Source organism: Salvia miltiorrhiza, chromosome 6 (genome assembly GCF_028751815.1).
Source record: "Salvia miltiorrhiza cultivar Shanhuang (shh) chromosome 6, IMPLAD_Smil_shh, whole genome shotgun sequence".
In the NCBI taxonomy this organism is placed as follows: Eukaryota; Viridiplantae; Streptophyta; class Magnoliopsida; order Lamiales; family Lamiaceae; genus Salvia; species Salvia miltiorrhiza.
This window is the reverse complement of record NC_080392.1, coordinates 43,705,374-43,720,994: the sequence shown is the minus strand read 5'-3', so window position 1 is coordinate 43,720,994 and position 15,621 is coordinate 43,705,374. Positions and strand designations below refer to the sequence as shown.

Below are 15,621 nucleotides of genomic sequence, written 5' to 3'. Positions count from 1 at the left end.
GGCTCAGATTTGACAAACAATATTACATGGTGCTTTGAACTAGCCTTTAAAATCACATGAACATAGTGTAAGATGGTTTGGCTTAACCTCCAAAATAAAATCTAATTAACAATTCTATTAATATTTTGTGATGGGCGATGATGGCTAAGAACATTGCAACTTGCCATTCTACACTAACACATCTTTCGTCACTCACCAAAGTCTATCGAATGTGTTGCGGTCCATTCATAAATTTAGAACGTAATCAATATCACTAACTCGTACCGCTCTATGCAAGTGTTTAACCTGATTATGGATTTTGTCGATCATATCATATGACTCGATCATTGAATTATGTTTTCCTTTTTTTTATTGTGATCTTAACTGTGAGATCAATTGTTATAAATATCTGAAGCAGGTATTGATGCAAGCTCTCCTCTATCAATAAGTAAAAGAATGCAATTCTATCATCACAAATGTGGTACTATCTTTTAATTTCCAATGAAATCAACTATCCAATTTTCTGCACAAACAGTTCACCACAAAATTTTCTATGCAGTTTCACTAACAATATCGTGTGGTGCGGAATACCATAATAGTCCTTGTGCATTGCACAAATAATATACTATTAGTAGATATGAAAGCTTATTTCGATGTTATATAAAAAATTTATTACCAGTCAATCAATTCAAATAATAAAAAACTTCTCATAACACACACCCACACAAAAGTTGAAATTATAGTAAATAATTACATCACATCTCACCAGAAATCAAGATTATTGAAAAATAAAACAAATCGTTCAAAAAAAATACTTAATGAATTTTTTATGCTCGTCCACTTATCCGATCCACTTAATTTTGAAAAAAAAAAAGAAGAAACAAAATAAAATTTCTATTTGTGACCCATTTCTCTCCTCAACAATTCCTGCAAAAAATCACTCCAAGCATCAATGGGGCCAGGCAAACACCAATGCACGCAGTCATTGGGCATTACCAATTTTGCCCCTGGCAAATGCCCATATTTGCTAGGATGCCCATCGGGCCTCAGCAACATGGGCTTGGTCGTATCAAACAGCACATACCTCCCTCCGTTTCGCCTCTCTGCTCTCCGTGCAATTCCCAGCTCCTCCAGCTGGATCGCGTAGATCTCCATGAACCGCTCCTCCAGCGCCGTCTCGTTCCTCCTAAACGGCTCCGTCCGCAGGCAGTTCCCGCCCTGGTCCCACGCGCCGCCCTCGAAGTGCGACGGCGCGAACGTCCGCACGAACGTCACGCCGCCGTAGCCGGCGGCTTCGTTGATGGCGCGGAGGGCCGTCCGGAAGGCGCGGCGGAAGGCGAAGGACGGCGCGAGGTGCGTGATGTTGGAGTCCGGCTCCGGGCAGTAGACGCAGCCGTGGAGGCGGCGGTTGAGGTACAAGTAGCTCGGCCGGAAGAACCAGTGGCCGGCGGAGAGGATGACGTAGTCGAAATTCGCGATCTGGTCGGACCACGTGTCGTCGAACTCGTCGAGGTATATATCGAAGGGGCGATTGAGGGAAGGGTCTAGGATTCCGGTCTTCACCAGAAACGGCGTCCAGAATATTGAAATGTTGAAATCGTGCTCTCTGTATCGGTGCCATATTTGCTTCCCAGATTCTGAGAACTCTTTCGGCAGAGCAACCTGAAATATTTTTAAAATCGTCTCCAAATTGTAAAGGAATTGAAACCATATGCATTATATATGTGATGTTAACCCTATCTTTATTGTTTTTCGAAGTTGTGTGGTTTCATTTGTATAGTGAAATGAGCATGACATGAATCATGATCATTGTATAAAGACTAATTAGTGTATAAATACATGACTTTAAATCCTAGTTATAAATACATGAACTTTACTCACTTTTGGTGTTTAATATGAATTTTATAATTATAAATACATGAATTTTATAATTATAAATACATGAATTTTAAACTTATTCAATTTTTGACTCATTTTTCATTGTTTCACAAATTAAAGTTGACTTGAAATACCTGAATCTTGATGTGAACAATTTCTCGCTATAAAAATTAATCTTCACCGTTCAATTTTTGGTCCGTTTTTTACGTCCTGAATTTTTTAATTTGACTTTCTGAATAACTCACAAATCTTAAAGACGAAATTGGCTTTCTGAATATGTGAAATTTGTAGACAATTTTTTATCGTTCGCTTTCATATATATATATATATATATATATATATATATATATATTTTCATATTTTAGTTTTGAGTTATTTTCTCTAACCAAAAACGACGTCGTCGTATCTCAACGTTGAATTGTCCACGTCAAGATTCAGGTATTCTAAGACAACTTTTATTTGGAAAAAATGAAAAACGAGTCAAAAATTGAATAAATTTAAAATTCATGTATTTATAATCATGTTTTAAAGTTCATGTTAAATATCAAAAGTGAGTAAAGTTCATGTATTTATAACTAGGATTTAAAATTATACTAGTTGGTGGTTATTTACAGGTTGGAGGTCTACCTAACCCTCACCATTCGGGTGATTTTCTTTAAAAAAAAAAAAAAAAAAAAAAAAAAAAACTAGGATTTAAAATTCAAGTTAAATACCAACCAAAAAGTGAGTAAAGTTTATGTATTTATACACCAATTACCCTTATATAAATTATTTACCTAATGAATAAAAATTCAAAGTTTAAATCACCATAACAGAACTTAGTAGTAGTTTCTTAATTTTATTGGAAAGGCCACTCATAAATGATTAGACTCATATACAACTTTCTTAATTTTATTGGAAAGGCCACTCATACATGATTATTTGCCAATATGTTAGGGAGTACATGGTTTCGTTTTGTCTCTCTCAATTTAAAAGATATAAACAAAAGACAGTAGATGGATTCTAGTACACATATGAGTTTTATTATTAACGAATATATTCCAATAACAAAATCTTGAAAAGTCACAACTCATGTATATATATGAATTCATTGAAGTAGCTTGTCCTATATATGGCTGGTAAAACAGGTTTAGGTATCGGGTTTTTGACCGATCCAACCCGATACTCAATGGATTCAGATAATCGATACCCGATTTCTATCGAATTAGATCACGACAGCCAAGGGCTCGTCTTCAAAATTGAATACGCCTTCGGTGACTAGGATGAACTCCCCCACCCGCACAATGATCGGATCCTGCCGCCACACAAGTGGTGGCTCGACATGGTGCCACTTGAGATTGAGAGGATCGGAGGAGAAAGAGAAACACGATTAGAGAGAGAGGGGGAGAGAGAGAGAGAGAGAGAGAGAGAGAGAGAGAGAGGTAAAGGGGCCGAGGAAAAGGTGCTTTGGATTTGGATTAGGGTTTAGGTTTGTGGCGGTTGTCTTTTTTTTTTTTTTTTAATTCGAGTATTTTGCTTACTCGACAAATCGACTCGATTAACCAAATCGATTATTGGTAATCAGATACGATATCCGATATCAAAATCAAGGTGAAATCGGGTACGAGTAACCGATTTTCGGGTACGGTCGTACCTGACTCGGTTACAAGCCCTAGTCCCATATCTGAGAGGTTAACTAGATTAAAATTTGTTAGGATAAGTACTACCGATATCCAATATGGATAATATTTGCTTTAAAAAAAATAAAAGATAAAAAATATCCACATTTTATAAAACATACTCCCTCCGTCCCGTCCAAGATGCTACATATTCCTTTTCGGGCCGTCCCAACGAAAATGCTACATTTCTATATTTGGCAAAAATAAGGAATTTTAAACACTTAATTAACATTAATTAAGTACTATTTCTTTATTACATTCTCTCTCCTACTTTATCACTTTATTACCTTCTCTTTCTTACTTTATCACTTTATTACTTTCTCGCTTTTACTTTATCACTTTATTATTACACACTTAAAACATTAATCTACAACTCTTTAAATCTCGTGCCGAAAAACAAATGTAGCGTCTTGGCCGGGACGGAGAGAGTATCTATCTATCTATCTATCTATTATTATTATTATTATTCAAATTTAAATTACATTTTAATATTTTAGTTTTAGATTTTTGATTTATTAATCATAATTTATAAAATAATTGAAAAATAAAATACTCCTACCAGTGTCACTTTTGGCCAACAATCACCGCGCCCTCGTCCCATTAGCTGACAATCACCGTCGACCGCCGCACTTCGCAAATCCAAAGACCGCCGTAACCCACAAAATTGTTCTACCACTACAACCACCGCCACAACTACCGTCGCCACCACCAATCCTCAGATCCATTACTACCACCATATGTACTCAACCCTAATGCTCGATGCCAGATCAAGTGTCAAGCACCGAGGCAACTATTGCTCGACATTATTCAAGCGTTGAGTGTTGAATTCCAAATCTGCGAGAGAGAGTATGAGGGCGCAACAACGCAGCGATGCAGAAAAGCGGTGTGACGATGAGTTGACGTTCAAGGAACCGTGGTGCAATGAGGTAGAAGCACAACGAGAGAGAGAGAGAGAGAGAGAGAGAGAGAGAGAGAGAGATTTGCAGTAGCGACAATGGTGTTAAATGAGATAATTTGAATCTTGACCTTTTAGACACTAGTTCATATTTAGTGTTGGTTAGATTAAAAATCACCTTACTAAGTGGAGTATCTTAAAAGTTTCATGTATCTATTAATATCAAGTATTTCTTATTTCATTCATTGCACACTATGGGCATGTTTGATATCTCTCTTGAGATAAGTCCAGATAATTAAAATATGAGATGTGTACCGTATATAAAGTGAGATTAATAACATATCTCAGTGTTTGGTAGATCAAGATTAAAATATAGATACTATGAATTAATTGTTTGATATCCTAAATTAAAATCTAGATTAAATAAGTAAATTACAATTATATCCTTTTACAAATTTAAATATCTTTCATAAATTTAAATAAGTAAAAATTGAAAACATTTAGCAACTCAAACAAAACAAAAAAATTTGAAAACATTTACCAAAAATCGGTCAACCCCCACCACCCCTTCACCATTTTCTCTCTCCACCCCCATTTCACCATTTTTCTCTCCACCCCATCGTCCCCCTTATTCCTCCTCCTTCCTTCCCCCAACCGCCCCATCTGGCTACACAGGTTGGCTCTTATGTTTTTTAAAGCAAAAGTGGTGTATATTTGTTCTGCCATTTGCCATATGAAATTGCTTCAAGACAACAAGACATGACATAAATTTATATTTGCAACACGGCTTAGATCCAGTTTTTCATGCCACTCATAAGTGATAAATAAAACCATATGCGTCGGAAAAAAGGGACAATTTATGAGATGGGCTACAATTCAGTATCGCGTTCATTACTGAGAGATGGGATATGCAATTTATGAGACACAGAATATAAAAAATGTCGGTCCCCAAACTCAAGAAAGGTATGTGAGACGCAGAAGGAAAAGGTCATGTCATCAACTGAGTGAAATCATCTTCTTTCTTACCGTCGGTTGCTCTAATGTCAGGGACTGGTTTCGCCGGAGTTCTCCAGAAGCGCAAGAATAATGGAGACAAAGTGAGGAGCGGTCAATTTTTTGTTGCGTGCATTTTGAATTCCAAAATTCGAAAGGGTAGAAAAGTGATTTAATTCCCACTGATTAATTGTAGCAGCGGTATCGGAGGGGGGAGGTGGGATGCGTTACACGGGGTAAACGGTATTATTTCCTCCGGGCCGCCTCATAACCCCGGGCCAAACGTGATGCGCATCAAAATACCAAACACAAGATTACTCCCGTTTAAATTAGCTAATGCGGTGTATTAATGGGCACCAAACGCGTCCTATAGATAGTGCGCTCTCATTTATAATATCATCAAGTAAAATCATCTGAACTAAATATTAAAAGAGTGAGCAGCAGCTACTCAATTCTTCTTTCAAAATCCAAACCTATCATTGCTTATGCACACAACAAATTTGGTATCAAGAGCCATTTTATCCCAACACCTTCAATCACAACTGAAGAAAAGCAGTTGGAAAGGCAAGCCACCATAAAATTTTGATAACAATTCTAATTGTCTTATTTGTATGAAGTCAAACTATGGATCCAAAGATTGCTACTTTCAAATGTGTAAAAGTGCAAAATCCCAAATCATTCACAAAGGGATTGTTGGTTTCAAAAGAAAAATAAAGGAAAAGAAGAGGTCAATCTCTCTAAAGAGTCCCAAGAAGAATTTATGTTCTACCCTATTGACAAAAATGTTACTTACATTTATGAATCTTGTGAGTTTTGTTTGGTTACAAATGAATTAGAATACCTTGAAGAATCATCAAAGGACGAGCATTGGAAGAAGACGATGCACGAAGAAATGTCCAACATCAAGAAAAATAAAACTAGGGAGCTCGTTGATTTGCCCGAAGAAAAGAAGACAATATGGCTAAAAGAGGTCTTCAAAATCAAGTTCAATGAACAAGGCGAAATTAAAAAAACACAATGTTCAACTTGTAGCAAAAGGAAATGCTCAAGAAGCGGTGAAAAGAAGCTACCTATGACAAATTCGAGAAGCTCAAGAAGCAACTCGATATTACAAATTAAGAGGCGTGTTAAATGAGATAATTTGAATCTTGACCTTTTGGATACTAGTTCATACTCCCTCCGTCCCATATGGATAGGCTGATTGGGATTTTCACAACGATTAAGAAAAGTAATTGAAAATGAAAATATATAAGTAAATTTCCTAGTATGCCCATATTTATTATTTAATGTTGTATTAAAATTGGAGTAAATTAAATAATTAAATAGGGATATAATAATAAATGAGTAAAAAAATATTATTTTTTATGGAAACAATTTTATATAAATGGGACATTCGAAAAAGGAAAACAAGCCTAAGCATATGGGACGGAGGGAGTATTTAGTGTTGGTTAGATTCAAAAAAGGAAAACAATTGAAAATTTTAGTTTATTTTCAATTGTTTTGTCATTAAAGGTTCTAATGACAATAAATCTAAAAAATTGGTATAATTTTTATGTTTAAATTTGGTGAATATATATATATTTTTTAAATAGATAAACACGTATTTGAAGGTATTTAGAAGCGTGTCATTTATCCACGATTCCACATAGAGGTCCGCACGTATACTTAGAGGTCCGCACGTATACTTAGGATAAAAATTATTTAATGAATTTGATTAGGACAAACAATTTAGAGTATGGGCAATATTTAATAGAGCATGATAATTTCGATTATGTAATAATATGATATGTTATTGAACAAAGGTATGCATACTCCCGTGAGGATTTATTTTATTTTAGTTTCACTTTGTAATTACTATTAATTAGGATTTATTTTATTTAATTAAAATATATAATTATTTTTTTCATTTAATTTTACTTTTATTAACTAACAATAAGTTGATAAATTCAAATTATTTGCCCAAAGTCCCCAAGAATGTTTTGTTGCTTTTCCATGCCCAAAAGCATTCCATTTTAAAAGAAAATCATATTTAAAATTTCCCGAAATATACTGTATTTCGGGAAACTCATTACCAGAAACTCGTTAGAACGGATCGCAGAATGCTTCATTACTAATTATTATTGTTATAACAAATTACTATTAGGATTAACTATATAGTATTAATTTAGTTGCTTCTAAACATTGTACGATCCGATGTGAATTAATTAATAATATTCTACTTTTATCTAAAAAAAACTTAGTTGCTAATCAAGTACCTGATGGCATTTAGTGTTCCATAATTTTTTTTTCTTTAAACATATTGATTCATTTCAAAACTGAGAGTACAGTACATTATTATGCACTGTCGGTTAGTACGCAATATGGAAATTTTGGATTGATAAAATGTGATAATATTTTCTTCGTAGTAAATAAATTGCATAAGTAAATAAAGAAATTTAAAGAACGCACAACATTGGACTCGAACACATCACCTCAGACTTTGAACATTAACCACCTATCGTTAGGCCAACACACGGACACATTCTAATGCTTATTTGTGTTCTAGTATTATGTACTCCATTTTATGAACTTATATGTGTTTTTGATGATGTTCAAAAACCTAAAGTGAAAGAGTAATATTCAAGTAAAATAATGTTTGATTATGATAGGGACAGCATAGAATTTCTTGGTTAGTTGGGGAGCACTAATAACACATGATGGGAATTGAATTTGCTTTTGAAATTTGGATCCGTCGTTTTCATGTATGAATTAATGTTGAAGATAAAGCTCCACAGCATGTGTGAACCTAAATAATTCATCAGTTATCACTTCCAAATGCGGGCCCCACCCCTTAAATAAATGGCATCCCAACTTGTGTGAGCCAGGGCCACCCCCAATCAAATCCAAACCAAATAATGCAGCCCATAATTCTTTAATTCTTAATTAAATTACTTGCTCAAAAATTAATCACTCCAATAACAAACTGATTAATTAATTTCTTATGTAAAGAATACTCATATTTCCGCGCCTAATAATCTATGTTTAAACTTAATCATCAGTTCATCACTCACACCAGAGAAAGAGAGAGAGAGAGAGTGACCTTGGACAAGAGGCAAATCAAGGACTGCATGTGATTTCTGGAGACGGAATCACCAACAAACGCTAACGATTTTCCCCGCATCAATTGGAGGAAGCGGTCGGGTTGGAAGAGGGGGAGGTCGCAGGCGTCGGGCTTCCACCTCCATTTGAGGTAGCCGGTGTCGGGGCGGCCGAATTTGAGGCAATTCTGGTGTTCCTGAATCGCATAGCAGGTCTCATTGGTGTAGCAGGGGGCGTCCGGATTCGGCACCCATTCGCCGGAAAACAGGTCGCATTGGTCGAATTGGGGCGGATCGTGGTGTGAAGGGAGAGTTTGGGGTAGTTTGTGGTGGGAGGAATCGCCGATGAAGGAGAGGTATAGAGAGATTGATAGGAGGAGTGTTAGGGCTGCGATTGGAGCTAGCTTTCGTGATTTCTTTCGCATTTGGGATTTCATCATATGCACGGGAATGGTGTGTGTAACTCATACAGCAAAACTTAGCTCATTTCTATGGAGGTTTTGTGTATGTGAGTAAGTGTCTTTATAGTGCAACACAAAAAGGTATTTATACTAAATAAAAATATAAATTGATATAGCTGTTAATAATATTTCTCGTCGGTGATGAGATGACAGTGTATTGTTTGTTTTTGTGAAAAATAGTACGCGAGCATTGAAATTGAATAATAACTTTAAAAAAAAAAAACTAAGAGCATCTACATAGTGGGGACCCGATAGATCATAGGGGGGACTCACCTAGAGCTATCAGGTCACCTACTGCAGCATCGCCTGCCTTGAGGGTGCCCCGATCTATCGAGGCTGACCTGATGTCTGTTGGAGAAGGCGCGTGCTGAGCACGAATCTATCAAAAAAGAAAAATGAAATTTGAGAATCGCCGTTATCGAATGTTAAAAAAAAAATCTTTTTTTGAAAATCAGTCATTTGACCGTTCCTTTTTTTTTCTTTTTTTTTTCTTTCTCTCTTCTTTAAATACTCCTACCTTCTTCTTCTTCACACATCTTCTCCTATTTTTCCAATTTTCATCTATCTACTCTATCAAATTCTCTCAAAAAAAATATGGATTCACACAATCCCAATTGGTACGACCCAAATTTGGTTCCCGAGCTCTTCGGCGGAGATGATTATCATACCGATTTGGCGGGTATCAACTTGGAGGAGGAACCTCGTCCAAGCGGCGAAGAGGAGTCGCCGCCCCCCCACAGTGCGTCGAAGCCCAAGAAAGGAGGGCGGCGGAAGGCTATAGCCTTCAAAGAGAAGGTGTCGGCTCCTATGCCAGAGGAAGGAAGAGCCGCTCGGCACACCTACACCATCGAAGAGACGGACCTTATTGTACGTGTTTGGGCAGAGGAGACCAACGATGCCGTCCGGGGTGTCGATCAAAAGGGAGAGGCCTATTGTGGCTGTATTCTAGAGCGGGTGAACTCCCTCCTCGGCGTCGCCTTCAAACCCCGCCAAATAAAGGGACACTTCGCCCGAGTGTCTGCGGAGGTGAAGTTGTGGGAGAATGTTTGGGTGGAGGTTTGCGCGAAGTGGCCTTCCGGCCATTCTGACGACATGTTCCAACAGAAGGCCCAAGTCATCTTCCAAGGTAGGAGACCCACTTCTGGCTCCTTCAACTACTAGAATGCATGGAGGACGTTCTGAATCGATCGATGGTTCAAGTCCATGTACCTTGAGGGCGACGTCCATTCCTCCAAGATGACGAAGACGTCGGAGACGGGCGACTTCACCACCTCGGCGTCGGCCGATGAGATCACGTCTTTCCGGTCAATTGAAAACAAGGTGGCGAAGGCGGCGGCGAGAGCGGCGAAGGGGAAGGGAAAGGCGTCGCAAAGCTCGGAGCCTCCACCGCAATACACAGAGAGATTGGATAGATCGGACGACAAGCTGGCAAAAATGTTCAGCAAGTACGCCAAGAAGAATGATCTGAAGAGAAAGATCCACGACGATTGAATCTTATTCATGAAGACTTCCGACATGACTCCGGAGCAGCTAGAATGACACAAGCAACGGGTGGCGGATATTCTAGCTCGGCGAAGGGGCGGTGGAGACTAGATTATTTAGTTATGTAATTTTTAGTTATGTTTTTAGGTTTTAATTAAGTAATTTTAAATTATGTCTTTAAGTTTTTTTTAATGTAATTTTTAGGATTTTTAACATTAATGAAGTTTAATTTTAGGTCAATTGTGTTATTTAAATGTGTGCAATTAAATTAAATGAAAGGTCAGCTATCAAGTCACCCCACTGTAGCCTCCTTAACCCAATGTAGTCCCCCATCTATCAGGTCACCTCCACTGTGGATGCTCTAATTCACCCCAATTACTCAATATAGAACCTGAACCTATAATTAGTTTTTTAGTCGGTATTTTCAATAGTTGAAATATCAGTTAAATTAATGGAGGTCAAATTAATGAATATTGAAATCAATTTAAATTTTACAAAAACTCAATATTATACATATTAATCTTACATAAATAATTAAATCCGACAATTTTTTTTCAATGCAGTAACATACTATATATGATTTATTTTCATAAATTAAATTTCTTGATTCATTAACTTTAATTTTATAACATTGGTTCTGAAAAAAATATAACAATGAATAATAATATTACATAATTTTAGTTAGATTTCGATTTTATTAAAATGATGATACTATTGGTGAGTCATTAGTTAATAAGTGTCAAGTAACTTCGAATTTCTAGCGAGCTAGAGTGTGACGATGAACCGCAGTCTGTTGGTAAGACGCTTCTTCTTCAACCAATAGATCGGGGGTTCAAGTCATCTAGAGAGTTAGAGTGTAACAATTAAAAAAAAAAACTTGGAATTTCTATATTTTCAATCTTAAATCCATATTCTACATATTATATGTCAAATTAAAACTCTTATAATGATCTTTGATTTGGGAAACATATTGAATATCTTGTCATAATCAAAACTACATAATTTTTGGATGAAAGAAAAGACAAGAGATAAATAAAGAAATAAAAAATTGTAAGAAAATGGAAAATATTATATAGAACAAGATTTATATTGCATATATTATATAGATATAGATTTATATTGCATATATTATACAGATATAGATTTATATTGCATATAGTCTTTTATTAATGAAAAATATTCAATATACATTTCTAACTAAAAATCACGATAAAAACTTTAATTTGATATAAAAATTATCAAATATAAAATTTAAAAGAATAAGATATAATTATTTAAAAAAAATTAAAAAAAATTAAAAAAAAAAAGATATGTTAATCTCTCTCTCCTCCCTTATTTTCTCCCTCATTTAGTCATTTTGTCTCTAATATTTCCTCTCACTTTTCACTTCTAGGCCGCTTATCTGTCATATACGGCAGGAAGCAAATATGGTTGTACACGAATTAGCTAAATTTGCTACGAATTTTCAAGATGTAATGATCTGGAAATATATATAACTTTTTATCATGGCTTCTCGATATTGTTCATTCCAATATCAATGCATAGTTCTTCTAAAAAAATGGGAAATTTATAAAAATATTTGAATTTAGTTTGGAGAAAGAATATTAAAGAAATGGTTTTAGCAAAAGAAAACTAAAATATAGCTAATATTTGTTGGCATTGTACGTAATCAGATGGAGTCAAATTACGACATCCCACGACGCCAAATTGATCAGTCGACTGGAGTTATGAGGTTTTTGGAGGGATTGAATTATGAGCAGGGCCGTACCTGTGTCTCACGGGGCCCTAAAACAAAAATTTAAAAATAGACTTTTATAATACAATTTTTTCTAGGGGTAATTGCCTGTAAATTCATAACGTTTACACGGAATTGTTTTTTGCACCTATTTTTATTTTTCTTCTTTTAAATACCTAACCTTTAATTTTTGTCTGAAATTTATCCGGTCATCGGTTTTTCTTACGCCGGCGCCGAAAATGCCACTGTAGCAGCCGGAATTCACACTGTGGCAGCCGAAATTCTCCACTTGGCTCATTTGTGACATGTGACAAAAAAATCTGAAAAAAATTGAAATAAAAAATACATGTGGAAAAAAAATAAAAATAAAAAAGAAAAGAAAAGGAAAATCCACCCCCCCAATCGTCCTTTCTCCCTTCCCCCCACCCCAAACCCTAACTCCCCCTCCCCCCCCCACCCGGCGCCGCCCCCTGCCACCTCCACCACCGACGGCGCCGTCACCCACCGCTACCACCACCAACGCTCCACCGCCTGGAGCAGCGGAGGAAGTCGATCGCTGTCGTCCTCCGCCTCACCAAGCTCCAGATCGAAAAGCTCCGCTCCAATGCCGATCTCGATCTCGATAATTCCTCCGACCGCGGCCGCCACGGATACAGCAGGTTCAAGGTGGTCTCGGCGCACATCTGGTAGTGCACGAGCAAGGCGCGCGACCAAGCGGCGGAGCAGCAGACCAGCCTCCACTTCGTGGCGGACTTCCGGCCTCAACCTCCCCAGATCTCCCCGGCCTCCCCCTCCCCAGATCTCGTCGGTCTCCCACTCCCAGACCGCAACGACCTTCCCCTCCCCCTCCCAGATCATTCGCCTCCACCAAGATCTGAAAATGGGGCATGAATCTGGGTCCCCGTCCAAGCTTAGTCGTAGGCGCCGGTGGTGGCAGTAGGAGGCGGCGCCGACGGTGGTGGCGGCAGGGGGTGGTGGTGGCAGCGGCGGGATAGGAGTGGAGGGGAATTAGGGTTTGGGGGTGGGGAAAGAGGGAAGAAGAAAGAGGATTTTTGTATATATTTTTTTTTAATTCCACATGTGAAAAAAAATCCAAGTGTCAATTTTTGGCTGCCACAGTGTGAATTCCGGCTGCCATAGTAGCATTTCCAGCGCCGGTGTAAGAAAAAACCGGTGACCGAACAAATTTCAGACAAAAACTAAAGGTTAGGTATTTAAAAGAAGAAAAATAAAATTAGGTGCAAAAACCAATTCCGTGTAAACGTTATGAATTTACAGGCAATTACCCATTTTTTCTACGATATCAATTAATATAATATTTGATATTTAGTAAAAACATAAAATCATCAACTTTTTGAATGCTAAGTTGCCAAAAAAGAAAAGAAAAAAAAAATATAACCAAATTTAACATACTCCCTCCGTCCATGAAAGAACTTCCTAGGAGGAAGTGGCACGGGTTTTAAGAAAAAATATTGTTGAGTGTATTGAGAGTGAATAAAAGGTAGTTGAGTGTATTGGGAGTGGTGAAAAGGTGTTATAATTAATATTGAGAGTTGTGAAAAGTGAAAAGTAAGAGGATTATAAGTGGTGGGGTATAGTCCAAAAATAGGTAGGAAGTTCTTTTGTGGACGTCCCAAAAAGGAAAGATAGGAAGTTCTTTCGTGGACGGAGGGAATATATAATACTCCCTCCGTCCACGAAAGAACTTCCTATCTTTCTTTTTTGGGACGTCCACAAAAGAAATTCCTACCTATTTTTGGACTATACCCCACCACTTATAATCATCTTACTTTTCACTTTTCACAACTCTCAATATTAATTATAACACATTTTCACACACTCAACTACCTTTTATCCACTCTCAATACACTCAATAATATTTTTTCTTAAAACTCGTGTCACTCCCTCCTAGGAAGTTCTTTCATGGACGGAGGGAGTATTTTATTATATAGAATAAAAGAAAAGAAAAAATTGAAGGCTCAACTCACCTTTCTAGCTTTATCCATCTATCTTGTTTCCATTTGAACGCAAAATAAATAGAAAAATAATGAATATTAATCTATAAAAATATTATATATATTTATATATACATACATACTTGAGCTAAAAAATGGGCCCCTCAAAATTTGGAGCCCTAGGCAATTGCATGTTGTGCATATAGCTAGTTACGGCCCTTGATTATGAGTTGAAAACAAATTAGTTATTGTTTTTAGTAAATTGATAAAATAAAATTAATGAATTACTAATTTATCATGAATAAGATAAAGAGAGCCCTTTAGCTTTTATCATGGAAATGAATACCCACACGTGGTATAATTTAATCAAGTTTTAATGCTAAATCTTTCTTTAAAAAAAAAGTTTGCTAAATCATTTGAAGGCCCAAATGTTATGATTTTTTGACTGATATAATTAAAAGTTATTGGATTTAATTTTGGTCCGTGGTCTCCTTTTCTTAGGTCGCAAATATAATTAAAAGTTATTGGGCTTAGAAGCCCATCACTTTTTTGGGTTTCTTTTCATGTATTCACATTGATCATTTAACAAGGTGCTTTGCCTTAGTAGAATGGAATTAGGGCGGTGATAAGAAACCAAGTCTCTCGCAAATTATTCGGAGCTCGACTCGAGAAAGCTCGCTCAAGTTCATTTAATGAAATTTGATAAATAAACAAATCAATTTGAGCTTGGTGATATTCGACTCGTTAGCTCGAGAATTGATTCGTTAAATAATTTAGTTTGAAAAATATAAATTATTAGTAGGCAGGACATATATTTATCTACTAAAAATAATAGTAAATGTATTTAACCTCTAATTAACTCTGTTTGGTATTAGAAAATAATTAATGTATTTATTATTTTGAATGAAATAATTTATTTTTAAAAGAAAATAATCAATATTTTAAATATAAATGTAAATTTAGAAAGTTCGTATATGCTCGATTAAGCTCGTGAGTAGGGATGGCAGTGGATCTTGGACCCGGTCCAGATTCGTGGATCCAGATCCGTTTTTATGAATCTGGATCTCAATTTTTTTGACCCGACGGATCTGGATCTGGATCTGGATCTCAATTTTGAAAACGGATCTGGATCTTGAAATTTTAGATCCAAATCCGGCCCAAATCTGACCCGTGGATCCGTTTTATTTTATATATATATTTTATATTTTATATTTAGTTTACTAATAATATTAATTAAATTAAAAATTAAAAATAAATTATATTCAAAAGAATAAAAACTAAAAGTAATTAGATAAAAGTATTTTGTGTTATATTTTTCATGATGGAAATTAGATATTGTTGATTTTATGAATTTTTTTTAATTTAATTTAAAAATAGTAGATCCATGGATCTGGACCCGTGGACCCGCGGATCTGACGGATCTGGATCTGGATCCAAAATTTTCAGATCCACAGATCTGGATCTGGATCTGGATCTGGTATATGAAAACGGATTTGGATCTGGTATTG

The 15,621-nt window shown here is 36.3% G+C and overlaps 1 protein-coding gene across 1 annotated transcript; it reads right to left on the bottom strand.

The window, feature by feature from the left end:
- Positions 1 to 666: 666 nt before the first annotated feature.
- Positions 667 to 9,126, bottom strand: LOC130989811 (protein trichome birefringence-like 19). Its single transcript, XM_057913915.1, has 2 exons — positions 8,483 to 9,126; positions 667 to 1,641 (listed from the first exon to the last, which is right to left on the bottom strand). The coding sequence occupies exons 1-2, from the start codon at positions 8,918 to 8,920 to the stop codon at positions 874 to 876; spliced, it is 1,206 nt and encodes a 401-aa protein (XP_057769898.1). The 5' UTR covers positions 8,921 to 9,126; the 3' UTR covers positions 667 to 873.
- Between the last annotated feature and the right edge of the window lie 6,495 nt (positions 9,127 to 15,621).

Excerpts from the sequence above, each read along its gene's own strand:
- LOC130989811 (XM_057913915.1), bottom strand. The coding sequence starts at position 8,920 with ATGATGAAATCCCAAATGCGAAAGAAATCACGAAAGCTAGCTCCAATC. Across the intron at positions 1,642-8,482 it reads TGATTTGCCTCTTGTCCAAG|GTTGCTCTGCCGAAAGAGTT; the intron begins GTCACTCTCTCT and ends AAAATATTTCAG.